At 40.0% G+C, this 22,060-nt stretch overlaps 1 protein-coding gene across 5 annotated transcripts in view; it reads left to right on the plus strand.

Moving 5' to 3' along the window:
* The window catches only part of LOC105381700 (rho guanine nucleotide exchange factor 10), a 50,964-nt gene that overhangs the window by 16,665 nt on the left and 12,239 nt on the right, over positions 1-22,060 (plus strand). For 3 of the 5 annotated variants that reach the window (XM_038114926.2, XM_038114925.2, XM_038114923.2), the window contains 5 exons: positions 248-350; positions 13,684-13,894; positions 16,214-16,390; positions 20,495-20,654; positions 21,187-21,416. In XM_038114926.2, coding sequence (XP_037970854.2) covers positions 248-350; positions 13,684-13,894; positions 16,214-16,390; positions 20,495-20,654; positions 21,187-21,416 — 881 coding nt within the window. Of the gene's footprint in view, positions 1-247; positions 351-13,683; positions 13,895-14,576; positions 15,321-16,213; positions 16,391-20,494; positions 20,655-21,186; positions 21,417-22,060 lie in introns of those variants that run through there. The other 2 variants (XM_038114928.2, XM_038114929.2) reach the window with 2 other exon arrangements.

Genomic DNA, 22,060 nt, shown 5'->3' on the forward strand with positions numbered 1-22,060 from the left:
CCAGGGTATACCCCTCAAGGCTACAGCCCACATAAACGTAACGTAAACGGATCGTCACCGTATGTATACTTTCACCGGAGCTTGTCCCGAGGCGAGGCGATTACGGTACGATTCCCTTTAGTGTCCATTGCAGTACGGAGTTTCATACAAAGAATACTGCTCGATTTGATATGGTCACGATCCCTTGCCGAGTTGATATGTGTGACCTTTATGTACAAGATTCTGACGTTTCTGTGTCTTGTTGCAGATGAGCACCGGTCGGCGGGCGGCAGCTGGGAGGAGCCGGTGAGCACGGTGCGCAACGCGCCGCTGCGCCGCTCCCAGCGACTCAACTCCACGCTGGACACCAGGTGAGCCAGCCAAGCGTCATGGGAGTGTACGCTCGCGAGCTATGAACAACTTGCAAGAAAAGGCTAGCTACACTAGCTAGGCTGCAATATTGAAGTACATAAAATAGCCCATCGGAATATTGAATATTTGTAACATTTTGTATGTGTAACTTTTTCATCGCTCGTGAGTACCTTCGGGGCAATCCATGCTGGCGCGATTTAAAAACTACATGTAGGAATCCCGTGAGCAAATCGCCGTGCCACCATAATGGTATGTGTGATGGTTTGTAGAGAACATACTGATAGGCTTCAAATCGTTTTAGACTATAACGGCTGATACTCCTGTTGAGACTCGGGGATTGGGTTGCGAATAATAGATTATAAGTCCACGTAACTATATATTTATTTAGCACTTGAAATATGGTTAAAAGTTAATTGGTATGCGACCACTCACAACCCGGCCAACCCGAGACTGGTTTAGATTACTAAGGTGCAAAGTAAGCTGAACTATATCGTGCTAGGTATACATTGTAATGTCGTCCCTACATCATTCCTCCCCTTTTTTGAAAAAAATATGTCAAACATTTTGGAACAAAGTTACAAATGATCTGTAATACCTACTAATAAATTTTAAACACACAGGTTGCCGTCGTGGTCGCACACATACAAGACATGTAAATACATTAACATGAAGATCAAGTTACAAACACATATAATACTAAGTAAGAAGAAACAGTAACATTAGATAAGGATGTAGATACACTGTTCATGCGTACTGCGCGTTGGCAGCTGTTTGTTGCCTAGCAGTTTTGTCCAATTGATCTAATGAAATTGCAGTAATGAACTCCTTTCGAGCCCAGGTTTTCACTCCTTTTTTACACTTTTTGCACAAGAGACACGTAGCACATAATAAAAACAATACAAGAAAACTTGCCACCACTGTGCCATATACTTCTATCTTCTGCTCTAATGAGCTATTACTAGCATTATTCGCGCCATTTTGGGCGATGATAATTTCCTCTGACTTGCTGTATGATTTACCCATTGTATAGGTATTGTTAATTTGGACAATAAGTACTGCGAGTAATCAATCCGTGATACAATAAAAATATTTGCAAAGACTTATGTATATAAAGTGTATTAATGCTTATACGTAACCTACTTATTCTAACTGTAAAGGTGCTATCATACTACTAAGCGATACGTAGCTATGCTAGCTGTTACATTGATTGTTAACTAAATTAAAGGTATATCGCGTCGCTTAATATTATCGTAGCTTTCACTGGACGAAATAATAAAACTAAAATTCTTAGTAAGATAGTGCATGTTATAACAATATAATCGAATATCATCAAAAATACAAATATGAAATACAAATACAAGGTATTCTTATTACTTATATTAATTAAATTTAGTTGACATACTTATCATCTACAAAAAAAAAGTACCTAAAAAAATACCTACAATAAGTACCTAAATAACTTCACCTGAATCGTATAGGTACTCTTGTTACTCTTCCACTGCGCGTGGTACAAGTGACAGGAGAATCGTGATTAGGAACCTCAGTGTCCGTCGTTGAAGATTCGTCGTTACGTTCACTCAAGCAATATGCTGGTTTTAAACGGTCTATAGAAATATGAACTTTTCTATTTGACATTTGAATGTAATATACCTTCCTATTTCTATCCAACACACGAAAAGGACCATCGTACGTAGGCTGTAAAGGCCTACGAACAGCGTCGTTTCGTATAAAAACGTGACTGCAAGTCTCTAAATCAGGATGTATAAATATATTACCATTTTTATTTTCCCTAATTGCCATAGAACGAAATTTCCTTATATTATCTCTTAATTTCCATACGTACTCATTACTGCTATCAATATTTAAGTTCGACTTAGTATCATAATAATCTGCAGGTAAACGCAAAGTAGTTCCGTAAGTCAATTCCGCTGCGCTTATCCCGTTATCGCTCCTCACCGCTGTCCTAAGCCCTAGTAACACCGTAGGTAATTCCGACACCCATGATGATGGTGCATTACATAAGCGAGCAGTCAACGCAGCTTTAAGCGATCTGTGCCAGCGCTCTACCGCCCCGTTGCTCTGTGGGTGGTAGGGTGTTGTACGTAGCTTTTTTATGCCTAATAATTTCATAAGTTCACTGAATAAATTGCTTTCAAACTGCCGGCCCTGGTCGGAAGTCAGGAACCTAGGGCTGCCAAATCTACATACCCAGTTATCATGAATAACTCGTGCAACAGTTTCAGCAGTTATATCTTTTGTAGGAAAACATTCTGGCCACCGCGTTCCTCTATCTATTATAGTAAGACAATATCTGAACCCATCTGGTGAAATCGGTAGAGGTCCTACTAAATCTACGTGAATGTGTTCGAATCTGTCACACTGGGGAAACGATCCCAAAGCTGACATCGTATGTCGGTTGACCTTTGATCGCTGACATTGAATACATGTCTTAGTCCATTGACTAACATCGCGATTCATACTTGGCCAATAAAAACGATCTTGTACCAATTTTCGTGTAGTCCTGGTTCCAGGGTGACTTAAATTATGTACTGTATCAAAAGCTATACGTCGAAACTTCTCAGGTAAGTACGGTCTAATTCTGTCATTACTAATATTGCAAAAAATAAATGAACTACTACCAGGTAGTATTATTTTTTTAACTGCAACGTCAGTGTCATCAGAATTCAACACTTGTAAGATATAGGTATCTTGTTGTTGTTCCCTAGCGAGTTCCTCGTAGTCTATAACCGTGGGACAGCTAATAGTTGCGACGCGTGATAACGTGTCCGCAACAACATTGTCTTGCCCACTCACATGTCTGATATCTGTGGTGAACTCACTGATAAACATTAGGTGACGTGTACGTCTAGGTAACTCTTTCTCGCTATTTATTTTACTAAACGCGAACGTAATAGGTTTATGATCTGTATAAACTGTCAGCATTCGTCCCTCGACCATATTCCGAAAATGACGAATGGCTAAGTAGATACCTAACAACTCTCTATCATACGTGCTATACTTCCGTTCCGTCTTAGACAAACTTTTTGAGAAGTAACCTAAAGGTAACCAAGCGTTATCAACACGTTGTTGCAACACTGCACCCACGCAGGTGTCCGAAGAGTCGGTCATAAGTGCGAGCGGTGCATCCGCTACCGGGTGAGACAGCATGACCGCATCGCACAAGCTCGCCTTACATTCCTCAAATGCTAGCTCAGCGTCTGGCGTCCAAGCAATAGGTGTTTTGTCCTTCTTTTTAGAGCCATGAATGAAACTAGTAAGTATCGATTGAGATGAAACTGCATTTGGTATATGAGACCTATAAAAATTAACCATGCCCAAAAATCGTCGCAATTCATCGATGTTGTTGGGCCGCGGAAATTCGTTAACGGCTTTAACTTTATCATCCAGTGGACGAATCCCATCTGATGTGACATGATAGCCTAAAAAATCTATCTCTGCCTTTCCAAACACACATTTTGTCATATTTATAGTAAGATTATACCTTTCGAACTGCTTAAATAATGACTCTAGATGCTTACGATGTGTAGCTTCGTCAGGCGATGCTAAAATGACGTCATCGATATAGGAAAAGATACTATTTTTACAATCAACGTCCAGATCCTGAAAAACAGTATGGTGCATGAATCGCTGGAACGTTTGCGCGGCGTTACGCAACCCAAACGTCATGCGCGGGAATTCAAACAAACCAAACGGCGTGATTATTGCAGTTTTCTCTATATCTTCTGGTGCAGTGCTAATACAGTGATAAGCCCTATTTATATCAATCTTAGAAAATACTTTCTTACCCGTTAGTATGTACGTAAAGTCAGATAAACGAGGTATCGGGTATCTGTCCGGCTTGGTAATAGAGTTTAGTTTCCTATAATCCCCACATGGACGTAACTCCCCATTTTTCTTGGGTACCACATGAAGTGGACTGGCCCAAGGGCTCTTTGAAGGCCTACATATACCTGTTTCCTGCATAAAACGAAACTCCTCTTGTACTTTCTTATATCTAGATGGTGGTAACGGTCTAGCTCGAGCGTATACTGGAGGTCCAGTTGTTTCGATGTGGTGAAAAACACCGTGTGTAGGTACTTCCTTATACGATGCAGGTTTAGTAATATTTACGTACTTACATAACAAATCATGAAATGGGTGCGTATCCTCCACTGTTGTCACGGTGGGTTGATCCACCTCCACTATACTGGCAATAGATTTCAATTTTGTCAAATCATCAATTAACCTAGAGGAAGATAAATCCACAATCAAACCGTGGTGAGCCAAGAAATCTGCTCCTAATATTGGTTGCGTTACCTCCGCTATAATAAATGTCCATTTATACGGTCGACGTAAACAAAAGTCCAATATCATTGTTTTTGTACCGAATGTCTTTATCACACTACCATTTGCTGCATATAGCTTATATTCACTACAATCACTCGCGAAATGGTTATACTTCGACACAGGTAACACAGATACGTTAGCACCGGTATCCACCAAAAATTTTAGTCCACTTTTTTTATCTCTAATACACAGGCGTTTGCTGATTATACCGGTACAGCTGCTCGCCTCTGGCTGCACCGAATCTAGTTTTTTCCTGCTTCTGACTCCTGCTGCTTCTGCCATGCGCAAGGCTGAATGCACTTGTTGGCCTTTCCTTTGTACCGGAAGTGGTAGAAGCACATCCAGTTAGGGTCTCCTCTCCTTACGCGTTCAGAACGGTCGCGACTTCGTGACGCAGAGCGATGACTCTTCCATCCGTTACGACCAACTGACCTGCCTCTTGACCTCGACGTCTCCATGTTGTCCAAGCGCCGCGTGAGCTGAGCTATCTGCTCAACGAGGGTAGACTGCGTGGCTGATGAACTGGGTACGGCACTGCTCCGCGTACATGACAGCTCCTGGATCTCAGCAAATCGGGTCGTTTCGACTACCTTATCTGCCATGCCAGCCAGTTTCTCTAGATCTTTCACTTCACTCACCGTCAGAATTGCCTGTACTGCTGATGGTAGATGCCCCATCCACAGCATATTTAATGTTTCATCATTGAATTTTTTCTTTGCCAGGTCTCGCATCCTCCTGAGTAGTTGGGAGGGTTTCTGGTCGCCTAGCTCCAGTTCCTTCAGCAGCTTCTGGACCTGTCGAACTTCAGACTCCTCATAAACAACGAGAAGTCGAGTTTTAAGCGCTTCGTATTTCTTTGTGTCAGGAGGTGTTAATACAATATCACTGACCTGCTCGACGTGCTCGCGGCTTAGCTTTGCTATCACTAAGTTATAGCGTGATTCGTCGGCCAGCTTCTGATTGGCCACCACCGCCTCGAATTGGGCAAACCACAGGCGTGGGGACTCCTTCCAGAAGTCCGGTATCCTGCTGGACACCGTGATCTGCGCCAAAGCGTTTTCACCGGCCGGAAGTGACGGAGAAGGGTTCATGATTGCACTTTATCGATCGCGGTTCACTTCAATCGTCGGGTCACCAATGTTGAGACTCGGGGATTGGGTTGCGAATAATAGATTATAAGTCCACGTAACTATATATTTATTTAGCACTTGAAATATGGTTAAAAGTTAATTGGTATGCGACCACTCACAACCCGGCCAACCCGAGACTGGTTTAGATTACTAAGGTGCAAAGTAAGCTGAACTATATCGTGCTAGGTATACATTGTAATGTCGTCCCTACACTCCGATAGTAAATAGAGTTGGATATTATCAATTTTCGAGTTGAAGCCACGTCGCATTATTCTTAGAGGCTTTTGAAGATGCATTATTTAATTATGGCATTGAACTCCGAAAGGGTTAGGTTAGGTTAGGTTAGACTGGATGCCTCTCGTGGTACTCGTAACTCGTACAGTAGTTTTAGATACGGTCAAGGAACTCTCCGTTTCCATCATTAGGTTATAAAAAGACAGCGAGTAGACACTGACTCATACCTAAACAATCGTATTATTATCTCGCTCCGAAATATGAAGTTATAATTTTTGGTTACTAAAAAGCGGTATATTGATGTTTAGAAAACTTATTCAGGTAATTAAAATGCACTATTACTGTCAAGCTACCTTCGTTAAATTTATGGTTTAGGTTACTGTTTACTAAACGTACTAGTCGTAACTGTTTAACCTATTATTTTTTTCACCTCTGATGGATTGTTTTCGAATGCATAACGAGCATAACTGTGACACGTTCAAACAAACGCAGTCAGTTAATCGTGACTAATAGAACCATTATAGCCCTGGTACCGTTCGTATGAGCGCTCTACCAAGTTAATCTACCAATTAAAGCGTAGGTGGTGCTTCCCGCCTTTCTGTACCAAACGATGATTGATCGCTCCCTGAAATAGTCCAAGCCGAAGGGACAGTTATTAGGGACGTGCTTTCGAAGAAATTCTGGCGCTGGAGGGCTGCACTAGCTTAACAAAAAAGTAACGATCGTCATCGGTGCATTTATTATAACTACATAGATAGAGTCGTTGATATTAAGCGCAGCAGGCACTGTCCAGAAACTTCGTTTTATGTAAGCTAGAATGACCGCAGTCGTTTAAGGAACTCACGAACATTGTCAATTTTATTTTATTTTGAGCGCTCACGACTGTTGGTACCACTTGGTTACACATACAATATACGTTACGTTTTGACCGGACTGCTGAATATTCTATAATATGCAGATCTGCGACTACGTAAGATATTATAACATTGATATAACTTGACTATAATTGCCAGAGTGCAACCAACGAGAAATACTAGAAGATAGCAACTGATGTGTTTTCTTAAACTTACCACGATTATATTATAATATTAGCTTCATCAATTCAAGAATGCAGAAGATAAAGCCATTGATAAATATGATAATGGTGATCTACATCCGAAAGTTACGAAATTCGCGGAAATATATGCAAATTTTGCAAACTATTTACATAAATATGTGATCTTAATTATTATATCAGAAAACTTGTTATGCAGAACATAATATTTGTGTTAATGTAAACAATATGTTTAGACGAAGAGAAAATTAATTATGCTGTGATTTATTCGTCTGGTGTGTTTTAAAGAATTTACTGCTCTACTTCCAATGAAATACAATATAGTTTTAAGTGATTGTTATTATAATATGTAATTATAATGTACAGTTATACTATCGTTATAATATCGGTAATATTAATTCTATTACTGTTAGAAGGTATTTTAACTAATTGTCTATTATAATATTGTAGAGCTTTCTCCAGTAGTAGATCATAAGAGAGATGATGTCAGAACGTCGATAGAATGACACAACACAATGCATGGTGCGGCATATTGGCCACTTCCTCCCGTCCATGCAGCATCTCAATGATTGGCGCTCAGCACCGCACATGTCACTTCCGCCAACCAGCAGTGTGGTCGCGTCGCGCCAAACAATTAACGTGTTCGGCGCACCAATTAGCGCCAGTTCCGTCGCCGCATGGGCCGGGGTCACTGCCTCCCAGAGGTTACCACGCTGGAACTAATGCGACTGGGTAGAAACAAATTATATCCTCCTAAAAGTCTAAGGTCGTCATAAGAAAAAAAACAACGGCGATAGCATTGGAATTTGCATCTCTCACACCCCAAACTATCAACACCTCTTTTACTATCAATGGATGTTGGACGTTTTATGTGTGTCCAGTTTTTGTGGTAAATCTTTTGTGCCTATGATACGTTAGCGATACAGTTTCTATAGTCCCAACTTGCTATTACTGCTACTACTAATATGCTATGTTATGCGCTACATTGTTGCCTAGTAGCTGCGAGCTGGCCCTCCGTCAGTCCACACTTTCGCGAAACGTGCGCTCCCGCATGAAATATGGAAACTACTGCCCTGACAGAAGCTGACCTTTCCTACGCAGATTCAGAAAACAACGCCTCTTGCATAGCAATATAATATGCAAGCAGTATCTGATGTGAGAACAGCCCACAAAGGCTACTATTATGGTAATTTCATAATAATTGTTGTTGCTAGTCTCTTATGTTGTTTTCGTAATTAACATGCTATAACCGGTTGCTAGATTGATGACCAGTTAACGATGCCTCTCTGCCTCCTACGGCGTGAAGTGTGGGATCCCTATTAATTTTGAGACGGGATAGTACACCTATTGCTTGTTAAAATCGTAAGTTCTTGTTGAGAACTTGAACGTGTAATTATAGTAATAGTGTGGGTTGTAGGCCGATAGTTATTGGAAATAAATACTCCTGATTTCAATATTTCTAAAGGAAATAGATGGATTTACAGGAAATTAGTTTAAGTACTTTGTGCGTATGCGCATAATCCGCTGTAAGTTCAAATAGTTTCAACTGTTTCTAATAAGGATGTGACGGATGACGTTCCTGTTGTTGTGAGGAGGAGGAGGATTAATGTGTGTTAATGGTTAATGTTAATGTTGATTAATTTACACATTAATTAATTATCAATTAACGAAATTCATACACAAAGGATGGCTTCAGAACCTCAAAAATAAAACCGGTAGTGTAGTTGTTCAATCTCTCTGAACATATAAAATTAATTATAAGGGATTCTATCCTTGAAACATTTGATTAAGTATAATCGTCATTAGAAGCTATCATTTCAGTTCAAGAGGTTACTTGTCTCGCTGTAGTAACGAATGATAATTAAAAACAAAAAGCCAAGGCTGGTACAAAGTCACATTATTATTTACTATAGGTATTAGCATTGTACTCATGTCGTGCTTAGTGCTACATTTGATTTGGACTTCGTGTTAATTACTCCTACCCGTATTGTCATTTTCAGGGTCTAATTTGCAAAGTCGAAATCGCTAATTTGCGTAATTAATGAGTGACGTTCGCTCTTAGCTATTAAATAATACTCAATTGTTTTGTGAAGTAACAAAGACTTTATTTATGTAGGTACTTCAGTACTTCAGCCATCAGTGTGCATCGCAAAAAAATATTGCTACCACCGTTTCAGTGACATGTTTTTCCTATGAGTAAAATGAAATAAACTAACCATTCGGAAAGGACTCGATCTATTAGTTACGCTCTAAGTACTTTTTACAGCTTTTTAGGAACACACATTTCACCTGTTTCACAGTATTTTATTTAACAAAATTCTACTTTAATGTTGCATAGTCTAGTTACATAGCATTTCTGAATAATATCTATGAAGGGAACACAGTTTAAAACTTAAAGGACGTTTCTGCAACTGGGTGATAGTCTCATAGTCTTTCGAGCTTGACATTATGTTCCTTACAATTTATCTCGTCGAGTAAACAGGACACACTAGTCGAGTGTAAACAGATAGCTTGGCTCGTACTCACAGTACAGTAATACCTACTGATTATGATAACATTGTCTCTGCTAGACTGATTGACGCCTCACTCTTTGTTTTTAAAGCCTTGTTTGTCTGTTTTCAGTAGCATGGTAAAGCAATAAGGAACTATCAATAGGATATTATAATATATTATTTACTTTGGACCATTCTATGACCTAGAAATGGTTTTGTGACCTCTTCAGCTAAATCACACAGACCTTGTGCATAGATAAACTGATATTTGCATTATTTATAATCATATTCACGACAAATTGTCGAACCTCTACAGATCTATTGACGATTCTTTAGTGGCCTCTGTAGAGATTACAATCTAAGCACCGCAATGAAAATGACATCATCTATGTAACTTGCCTCGATCCATTGCACAACCAATTAAATCGCGCGGTGTTACTTTTCAACTTGCGAGATACAATGTGATGTGATGTGGCCATCATAACTGATATGACACGCAGCTTTGTTATACAACTTTGTAGGCCTACTTATTATGAAAACAACAAAATACTATCATTTCGAGTAATTCGTTGTAATGGATATGCACTTAATAGCACACTCATAGGTAGGGTAAGCAACGCAACTTAGCCTGAGATACAGCATCGGCAATCGCCATGACACGATTTTAGAAGAAACTGTAGTGTTGTTATTTTAATAATATACCAAACTTTTTTCTTGCAAAGTTTTCTCCAAAAATGCTGGGATAAAATCCAGAAGAGCGCTTTTTAGGGTTCCGTAGCCAAAATGGCAAAAACGGAACCCTTATAGTTTCGTCATGTCCGTCTGTCCGTCTGTCACAGCCGATTTACTCGGAAACTATAAGTACTACAGTGATGAAATTTGATGGGAATATGTGTTGTATGAACCGCTACAAAAATATGACACTAAATAGTAAAAAAAAGAATTGGGGGTGGGGCCCCCCATACATGTAACTGAGGGATGAAATTTTTTTTTTCGATGTACATACCCGTGTGGGGTATCAATGGAAAGGTCTTTTAAAATGATATAAAGTTTTCTAAAAAACATTTTTCTTAAAGTGAACGGTTTTTGAGATATCAGCTCTCAAAGTCGTAAAAAGTATGTCCCCCCCCCTCTATTTTTATAACTACGGGGTATAAAATTCTAAAAAAAATAGAGGTGATGCATGCTAATTAACTCTTTCAACGATTTTTGGTTTGATCAAAGTATCTCTTATAGTTTTTGAGATAGGTTGATTTAACTGTAATTTTGGTTAAGTTATTGTGCTTACACTGAAAACGATGGCTGAACCTTATAAGATAGATCAAAAAATATACTACAGTATATTTGCTGCTACGGAACCCTTTGTGCGCGAGCCCGACTCGCACTTGGCCGGTTTTTTTTTATTTTAAAATGTATTATAAACATACACAAATTTTATCTTTAGACTTGTTAATATTTTAAGTAAGTAAGTATAAAGTATGATATTAAGAAAGTATTTAAATTTATACACATTGTTAAACTAGCCATTAGGTATATTTTGTATGTGATATTTAAAATATAAACTTTAAGCAAGCAGTTTGCTATTGCAGCATAAAGTCCGCCACACACGCGGTATGTACTGCAGCTTGTGCAACGAGAAATAAATATTATTGGGAACGAACTCATACTATAACTCATGATTAATAACTGCCGATAAAACCCTTTTAGAGGCAATTAAACGGCGTATTCGGCGTTTGATCTCAACTGCGCTCCACTTTGATAGCGAGCGACTCATTCATAAATACTGCATTTTGGTTTACGGTTCGCCTGAAGACAAAGGAAAAGGTTTTGTTCCAAATTAGTGGTAACGTGGACAGCGTGGTATGACTTGGAGGATATGTGCCAAGCCTTGATGTAAAGAGCAGCGTTATGGTGGTGATGACTGACGATCAATTTAAAAATTTAAAATCCTTTTGCTCAAAATAATGATGTGCGAACGGCCGTCCAACCTCAAGAGACAGAGTCTATGTATGGGTTACGGACAGCTGATATATCTATACAGATACTTACATAGATATTAACATCCAAGACCCATGTTCAAATTCCGCCTTCTTGAACTTAAACAAATGGATGGCCGGATCGAACCCGGGCCCTCCATAGCAGTCACTTACCACTACCATCCGGTCGTCTTCAGCTCGTCTGTATATCTCACCTATTACACTTATGACGAAATGTTTTACTGAGGGTGGTAAGCAATATGCTTTGTTGACTCATCATCATCATGACCCATCACGTCCCCACTGCTGGGGCACGGATCTCCTTCCAATGAAGGAAGGGTTTAAGGCAGTTTAGACCTTGGGGATATGCACAACGGTTCCATTCGAGAGAGCCAGGTGCAGGTACTTACACCCTACAGAGAATAGAATAGAATAGAAGGAAGGGTTTGAGGCCTAGTCCACAACGCATTTGTTGACTGTACCTACCCAAGTACCAGGGGAACAGAATGCGGCAGTAGCAATACACACGATTAGGTTCTGCGGTGTGTGGCAACCGCAAAGACAATATTTAAAGTTTCATCACATTACCAAATACGTTCTAATGTATTCGCGGCTGTTTACACTCGCACAATGTAAATATGCGCAGAATAGCGTTTGCAAGACTATTTAATAATTGTAAATGGCGGTAAACTTTATTGGAGAACTGTAGTGGAGGTTTCAAGACATAGTCGTATAGAAAAAGCAGATTTTGTCCGCATTTTCAACTTCGCCTTTAAAGGTATTCATTTCTTTTTCGAGATAAAAGTAGCGTATGTGTAAATCCAGGCTAACCGCTTTGTATATGTCAAATTTCATCAAAATACTTTCTGCGTAAACGAGTAACAAACACGCACACCCCCATAAACTTTATAAGATTATAGTGTCTTGTTAAAAAACAGCCATTCTATACCTTTCTTGCCTCTTGTGCCAACAAACTCATGAGTAAGGCACATAATAGTTTATACCTTGTTTATACGCATTAAATTTATGCTCAGTACATTGCCAAGCCAACCTTCATCGATTCTTTGTTTAGTGTTTGTCGAGCTAATTGCTCTATTGTGACTTTATTTATTATTATTATTGATCGATTGTCTCCTCTCATCTGCGAATGCAATTGTCATAAAACGAATCATCTTATTGCTTTATTGTATGCGTGCTTGAAAAAAGTAGGTAGGTAGGTAGGTACTTTTATTTCTTACCTCGAGTATTATAAAACATTTTTATTTAAAAAAGCGTATTATTATTTTTATTTTTAGTATTATTGAAACTGTGGTCCAATATTCAATACAGTAGCAGTAAAACCCAAAAAAAGTTAAGTGCATTATTTTTATCTGTACAAAGCTCACAATTTTGATATTCGCTTAGAGAAGCTATATCATTTACAGCCGTATTAGCAATACATACTTAAAAAAGTACATATGCATATGCATTATATTTATTTACACTTCTTTTATTAATGGAGCTTTGATTCTTTGCAGAGCACCATATTTTATGACGGTACACCGCTAACCGCTTCCACCTATTATTAATTATTACGCAGCTTTAAAGCTCCTATATTTAGATTGTTCTACGAATGGTTTTCATGATTCATCTCTTGTTATTTATTGCTATTGGGATCACACATGTAGCTCTAGCTACAGCAGGTAGGTTATTATGGATTCCTAGAAACCCAGGTGGTTCGATTTTGTTTAGAATTCAACTTATTTTAGCTGCTAATAAGGAGGATGATTATGAAACTGGATTAGTTTATAATTTTTCATCTTTCATAATTCTTACCATGTCTGTTACTACATTAGAATTGGTATTTACAACGTTAGGGTGGTCACCATGGTGAAAGTATTGGCTGGTCAGAATAACGTCAGCCCCTGGGTGCCCAGTGTATTTGTAAAGTACAGTAGTTGATACATCGCCCGGGGAAGCTATCTTATTCAACATTTGAATCGCTAACGTCTGTTTCGTTACTATCCAACTGCCAGTAACTGTCTACCCCTAACACCTATCTTCAAGTCACCCACCATATACTAAGCACTCGTATAACACCTACTTTGTCTGGTCCCCAGGAGTACGGGCCAGCTCCGCAACACGCTGAGCCGCGCGCGGGAGCTGTGCGAGCGATGGCGCAGCGGGGGCGGCACCCCGGCGCCCCCCGCCCCGCCCCCTGACGACGAGGGCGGGGGGCGGCTGGCGCGCTGGTTCAGCGTGCGCCGTGGCTCCACGCACCAGTATGACATGCACGGGCAGGACAGCGACAAAATGCCTAAACTGCCTGAGGTGGGTTCCAGCTGGGATTTTGTGTTTTGCGCCACAGCTGTGGTGGCCAACTGGTAGAGTTTCTGACCGTTTGAGCATATAAACTACACGTGAGATGGTATGGCGCTTCAGAAGTGCAGCATGTGTACCGCTATGTCAGCTATATGGAAATACCGTGTCATACAAATTCGCTTTGAGTTTTAAGTTCTCGGAAGGTGTAGATATTCCCTAGATATTATTAAGAACGAACGGTTGAGAAACCTGCACGTGCATATATAGATTCCAAATAGATACACATCTACATGCTGGTTCCCGCACGATGTATTCTTTCAACGTAAAACACTCGCTCTCAGCTATCAGTAATGTACAGTTTAATATCATAGCAAGATTAGTAAGACTTGTAACTGTTATGTTAACAGATAATTAACATTGTCCGGTTATGCATATCTCCGCTGCATAAGCGGATGTTGGGAGAATTAAGTTTTATCTTTCAAACTTAATAAGGCAATCATAGCAAATGCCATGATAATAACATCCACTGATTAGTGTCAGCCGATAGTAGTCACTGAAAGACCTCCCGACAAGCACACGGTAACATGGACAGGTTATAAGTATAATTAAATGTTAAACAAACATTGTCAAGGTAGAAAAATATGTAAGCAAAGCTTTAGTTACTTGCCTGTAAAATTACACGTAAATAAATGTTCAATTATAAAATATTTTTATATGAATAGTTACTTCGCTATTTAATTATGTTTAGCTGTGTTCCAATACAACGCACTTTGTGTCTTATGCAATTTTACGGAACATAGCTACAGCATGATCAAGACATAAACAGTAAATATTACCTGCAAAGGAAACTTGAACCTCGAACACGAGTGTGACTACATCGGCGGAAAATTATTCATTTATGGTGCGATATTACCATTAGAATTCTCTGAGAAATATACCATTCAGAATTCTCCCAGGGATTCCTTACCAGACATATTTATACGCGTCAAACAATGGTTGTTTCACTCGAGCGTCGGTATGCGATCCAATTGACCGGGTGCACTGTAAGGGACGAGGTACGAATAACCTGTTATTGGATAATGTGATGTAATGGACCAAGATATACGACAGGGCATTCGTAAATGGAATGCCTCAGTTGTATCAGCCGGTCGTACGCTGTAACAAGTGGAACATTTTCCATGATAAAATATGATTCATTTGTTTAAATGATTCAGCCCATTGGACTGGGTATTCGCGGACCACTGGTGGATGTCGGCTAATGAGTCTGACCGCGTCCCGACACCAAGATGCCTGTGTTGAGTTTCTAATGTGCCTCTGCGCAATTCATTGAGCCGATTAAAATTGCTTCCACTGTGCGGTGTGTGTGGTCAGGTATCTTTTGCCAAAATATTTCAGCATGATATTCAACCCGAACTGGCGCCAGACTCTTGACACGGTAAGAATGTCTGAAACACGTGCTCACGATAGGTCTTTATTATAGTAATCTGGAGCTCATACATTGTTAAATGCATATTATGCTATTTTCCTGCCCATAAAGTGTTGGCTGGTTTGTGTTTACTCATGCATGTAGTTACTGATTTGTTGCTTCTTTTATCAGTCCGCTGGCATTCTCTTGATAAACTTCCTTGAAATGTACATAATTTATTTGCCTGTTTTCTTTGTTTTTACATCATTAAACTGACCGTATTAATGTGCGAGGAATCAGGAAGACATGTGGACTAGATTTGCCGACAAATAAGTACATTATGCGTTAAAGGAGTTTATTGGACAAAGGGACGTGGTGAACTATCTTCGCAACTTGTCGTAATCTAAAGGGCATCAAGTTTTATAGAAATTCCATTAAAGCCGTCTACCCGGATCGAATCGTTTGATCTGTGAGTCAGCCCGGACAGGCCCGGGCCCAGTGCGTCTACGGGTGTGTTTTCATTGACAGGTTGCCATGATCTTAGGGATACAGGACTCCACTTAGGACAACAGGTTTCTGTGATGTTGTATAAGTACGTTTATTTGTTTTATATTGAATAGATTCCAAAAACACTTCCTTATGTTGCTTCCCAATAAAAGTTTCTCATATCTTCAGTTCTCTCAATAAATTCTATGACTTATTAATACCTGTACATGTTTAAGTGCCTACGCAAGGCCTCCCCAAATCCTAATTCTTCTACCACCGTACCACCACTGACACATTAATGTCGTCGCTCGCCTGCCTGAGTTACGTCTGCCTTGCCTGAGTTGACAAGCGAGCGACACTGCTTAATGGTTGTTAGTTGCTTCAGTTTCGTGGTAACCCCCTAACTAAACTAATCATCACCCCCTCTCTACCCCCAGCTGGAAGAGGACATGTTCTCATGCGGCGGCGAGGTGCGCGGCGGGCGCGTGGCGGCGCCGGCGCTGGGCCCGCCGCCCGACGGGCTGTCGTCGGTGCAGCTGCGCCGCCGCCACGTGGTGGCCGCCATCATGCACAGCGAGAACTCGTATGTGGCCACGCTGCAGAGGCTTGTCAATGTAAGTACTTGGTTAAGATGCTATTCTGTACATTAAACCGCGATGCACGGAACAGCACCAGTAGGGCTGTATATTGCTCTGCGAATTGTGTAGGGAATTATGATAGGTAGGTAGATAGAGCAGTGTGAGAGGACGATCGTCCTTGCATGGATGGCTAAGGCTTGGTGAAAAAATATTACCCTCCTCCTTCGGCAGTCAGGTAAAAAACGGTATAGCGCGGATATTTTCCTCCGACACCAATTAACTCCCTTGCTAGATAATCTGGATATGTCTCTATTTTTTCATTGCTGTTTGAAATCACTATAGCTGCCAGATTTAATGGGCAGGTAAAATGTGTGGTAATGCTTTGCGGTTTCTAGTTGAGAAGGCGTTTGACTACCAAGAATGACCTAACCAGACGACCGAATGGCGTAGTGGTTAGTGACCCTGACTACTGAACCGAAGGTCCCGGGTTCGATTCCCGGCTGGGGCAGATATTTGTTTAAACACAGATATTTGTTCTCGGGTCTTGGGTGTTGATATTTATATTTAATATCTATCTATCTATGTATTTGTGTAGATATATCAGCTGTCCGACACCCATAACACAGGTTCTACCTAGCTTGGGGTCGGATGGCCGTGTGTGAGATGTCCCCACATATTATTATATTTAATGTAAGGAGTTGTAAATCTATTTCGAAATTCATCAGTTAAACTTTACAATGTGCACCAGGTAATTAATGTGCGAGTAGGTCAATTGAATTTGCAACAATTGTAGCAGGCCTGTTACAATCTATTTGCGTAATCCCCATAAAGTATATCTGAGTGAAACTGCTAGTGAATTAATAAACAAGATCCGTGGCCGACCGGTTCAACACACAACGGTAATTGCTAATCCTAAACGTCAAACAGAAGCGGAGACGGAGACGCGTGCAGCGGCCGCAGTTACGTCACCGGACAACATGGCCTTGTTTACACGCAACCTGTCCACAACCGAAACAGGTTCCCACCAGAACATGTCATTTCTTTGTCACATGACATTTCCCAGAGAAATTGCTATCTCGGAAGCTCGTTAGCATAGATCGATCTCGGGCGACGGCCGATACCAATCATAGTGCCGAGACAACTCTATCATGAATGGCAATTACACAATCTTCACTAGCGGACGCAGTTTGCCACTTTATTTTCAATTAGCATAGTACGGAGGTGTGACATGACATGACGGTTAATTAAAGTTTGTGGCGACACGGCAGCATTGTTGCTCAATCGTTATTGAATGTTGATTAACAAGATCTGGCTGTAAGGGGAACGCGTCCTTTCTTCGGCCTTGACGAGTAAGCGGCAAGTGAAATTCAATCTGACGTAACGAGAACCAGTGACGGATTGACAATATTTTGTTTACCGTTTCCTGTACGTTTTTAATTAGTCTAACCTTTGCGTAACGATATATTATAGTTTGCGTTTTCTCTTGTGCTTTATGGTTATGCAATGCATCAGTCAGGCCCATATTTGTTGCTATCACTCTGTACTAATTAGGCGTTGGATAAACATCGATATGACTTGTATAAATGATTGATTCCGTAAATGTCAGTGCAAGATAAATAAAACAATGATACCGAAAGTGGGTAGGCAGCCCAAAACGGTTGAATGTATGTAAATACAAGAACCTGGCTGGCCCACTTCTGTATTGTCTCCATCGCCCACAATTCGCAAGTTTCAGATTTACATATTAGGAAGTGGGACACACTGAATAGTGGTATTTGCAAAACGTAAATACATTTCGCGCGAGGTCGTCTTTGTTGCAACTGACATGTCGCCCGCGTTGCCTCAACACGTCAACACTGACAGCGGGCAAGATGAAAGAGGTCTCATTTGGGCTCCAAGCGCCTTAATTGCTCCAGCTTTCCACTGTCAACGATATTTTCTCATGTTAAAAAATAAGTTGTTTTCTCAAAGCCTGTCGGCGGCTTGTATCACGATAATAAATCACCTTTATGTGTGTCATTACATTACGAACAATGCGTACTTACCGTATAATTATCTGTAGCAATTACTCCTTGTGTACCTACCACTGGGGGCAAATCCCCGCGCCCAGTGTGCATACAAAGTAGTTAACAACGAATCATTTACTTTAATACCGCGGTGTACTGTTTGTGAAGACAGTATTGTTTATGTGCAGCCTTCACCCAGTTGCCAAGCGAGTCCTATCATCATAACCGTATAGTCGTATACCCATCGAACTTTATTATGATTGTGTGCGACGATGGTCGTATATTTGGTCGCTACTTGGAAATGTAAACTGACTTACTTCAAGGGAATTATGCGAATATTGTAACATATTATGATTTAGTTATCGGGCTTGGATTACCAATATCGTCATGTATGAAGCTTCGTAAACAATATTTACATTGTAAATTTTACAATGTGGAAAACACAAAAGCTCTACCATTTGATAAATTCTTGTATTTACTTGTGTTGAAATTACTAACGAGAAACGCATGCATTTTTATTTTGGGTGACTAAAATTCATTTTCATAAAGGCGTTTCAGACAAATCTCATGAATGCATATTGCATTTCCTCTTGACATTGACAGCGTGTTCCGTGAAACGTTATATAACATTTGCCATAATATCGTCGTTAGTTGTTTTTATCGTTGTACGTACAACGGGGTTTTGTCGTAAAAGACGTTCCCATACCTTTGTGGACGATAAAATATTTTATCGCTCATATTCGGCATTGGATTGAAAAGGGCAAATCGTTATTGAAATGTGGAGAATATCTCAAGGTTCCACCCTCTTGGCTTTTATTTTAGAACCGCTATCTGTGGACTCGAAATAACTCGAGCCTGCTGGTGCTGTATGAAGGACATAATGTTATTAATAGAGTTGGAGTGCATGACGTTGGTTACATGCCTGCTATCTTAGATTTACAATATTCCAACAAGATGGAGCAAATAAAACGTCCCGACGAATAACACCCCACTTCTATCACTGAGCTCTTCATTTGAGAAAATTTGCCACCTTATTCATTGGTACAATGGTTGTCATTAGGTCGACATTAAACAAAATGTGGACAGTTTAATTGCTTTGTTTTTATGTGACAAACCATCTTGTTCGTATATTGCTAATCTAAGTCTGCTATCGAATGTTTATCCAATCGTTTCTAATACAACCTCAAATTGAGCTAAATTGAGAAATGACGGCTTCGACCGATGCTTTTCGCATCTTCCTTATTTCAAAAAGCAATCTAACCGGCCAAGTGTTTACAGATACATGATTAATGTGCGACTTTTGTGTTTGCCGTTTGCCAATTTAATCAGGCTTAAAATAATATTGACAAAACAAGGAGTACATGATGTCACGATGTATTGCTTATATTAGCATACTGTTTGCATCATGATGTAAAACAGTTTTTGGTAATGTGTTTTTGATGATTTTATCAGTTGTCTGTTGACTCTTTTTGTGAATTTAATCCATGATTACTTACTACCTCACATTGTGTAAAGATTAAGAAATCAGACTTTTAAGTCATTCATCATATGGCAAAAATAAAAAAAAACATGCATTATTTCGTAAGTTGCAATCAACAAAAGTACATCATCATTGAATCGATTTAACTTTTTGTATAACTGAATTACTCAATTGTATGTTCGTTAAACATGACATGGGGAATGCAATTTAAAATAAAATGTTTTCGTCATATTGAAAATTATGCTGGTCATTTTAAGGGATTAAATAAGTTATAATAAATTTATTGTGTGAGATTATAAAGGAGACTCGATCTTATTCGGTACAACGAGATCCTGGATATTCCAACTTTGCATAGTTATTTAGATAATAATACACTAGTTATAGTTACCATCTTTATTTATGTTACGCCTAAAAATACACGATTACTTTGAATAACATTAACGGTGTTAATATTCAATACACTAGGAGGCGTAACGATAGAACATAGCTAACTCATGAATTCCATCATTTCATCAACTACACCCTTAAACGACCTGGCTAGTCAAATTGTTTCATTGGTTATAGCCCTTAACTCAAGGCGGGACCCATATTACGTACTTATGAATTTTCGAATAGGTGTTAAACCATAATAACCAATTCTGCTTCCCCAAACAGGACTACAAGAAGCCGCTAGAAGAGAGCAGCCCGGCGATTCTGAACGCGGGCAAGATTCAAACCCTGTTCCACCGGCTGCCCGACATCCTCCAGTGCCACCTCCACTTCCGCACCGCCCTGGCCGAGTGCGCTCGAACGTGGGACCGCGATGAAAAAATTGGTAACGTAACGTATACTTTTGTCGCGAGTAAATAATGCTATTGTTTTAAACAGCCTTGGTGTTGGGTGTCGGGTGACGCGGACAAAAAGTTTTCGGTGCAACATTTCATCCAGGCTTTTGTTTGTATGTTACGTTGCGGAGCAGTAGGTATTTTAATGCGACTTAAATAAAACTGTTAATTCTGGTGATATGTCTTTTGTTTCACCGCTGAGAGGTAGTCTGGTGTAAATAACCTTCACCATGAGGCCGATATCAGGCCAGTATCCTGTATTTATGAAGATACTAACGGCAAGTACGGCAACACTAGACTGCTGTCATCATCAGACTACTTCTAAAAACTCCTACAGCATCTAGGTAAATCACTTCATAAGTAAACTGGCACTAACATCCTCAAAGGTGAATATCCAAATCTTCAAACATATTACACAATCGCGAGCAATGAAAAAGTTGGAGTTTTTTCATTGCTCACGAATACAACTGCATATAATACATATATTGCAAGACTCCAACCCTCCTCTCTTATTCTCCACAGGCGAGGTCTTCCTAAGCGCATTCTCCAAGGCGGTGGTCCTGGACGTGTACTCGGACTTCATAAACAACTTCTCTGTGGCCATGGAGCTGGCCAAGATGGAGTCGAAGAGGAAGTCCGCCCTAGCTGACTTCTTCAAGGTGAAGCAGATCAGCGCGCACGACCGACTCTCGTTCTTTGGGCTTATGGTGAAGCCGGTGCAGCGGTTTCCGCAGTTTATTATGTTTTTACAGGTGGGTTATTGGTTTTTCTCTTCTCTATTATTGTCTACGATCGTTAGAAAAGGCCTATGTCCAACAGTGGACTATGGAAGGCTGATAGAGAAAGAGATTATTGTCTACCGTCCACCAACCCGCACTGGGCCCGCGTGGTGGACTAGGCGTAAAATCATTTCTTCATTATTAGGAGACCCGTGCCCCAGCAGTGGGGATGTGATGGGTTGTGATGGTGGTACCAGTGCCAACACAAAAATATAGTGTATGTCTTACTCTTCTTCACTAAGGGTGCCTGTTAAAAAAATGTATTAATACAGAGTCTTACCTATTACAAAGTTGTTAGCATAGTCAGACTCTACTGCACTGTGTTGTTGTATGGGTTTATTTTCTTTATATTTATTTTCTAGTGTCTAATTCAGAGGCCTCGCATCTGCAGGCAGGACATATAGTCATTTATTATAGCTACAAAAAGTACTTATAGTATTTTTGGAAGCTCAGTTAATTAATTGCTACGGATAAACAGCCAAAGTAATTATGACAATCTTTTTTTATGCTACCAGATTTTAAAAGCTCATCAGCTTATAAACTCCCACAAAAACTAAACCTCAACCGTCAAATGTGTTTTAAATTAATTCATAAAACGGTCGAATTCAAGGAAACGG

Source organism: Plutella xylostella, chromosome 8, assembly GCF_932276165.1.
Source record: "Plutella xylostella chromosome 8, ilPluXylo3.1, whole genome shotgun sequence".
NCBI classification, from domain to species: domain Eukaryota; kingdom Metazoa; phylum Arthropoda; class Insecta; order Lepidoptera; family Plutellidae; genus Plutella; species Plutella xylostella.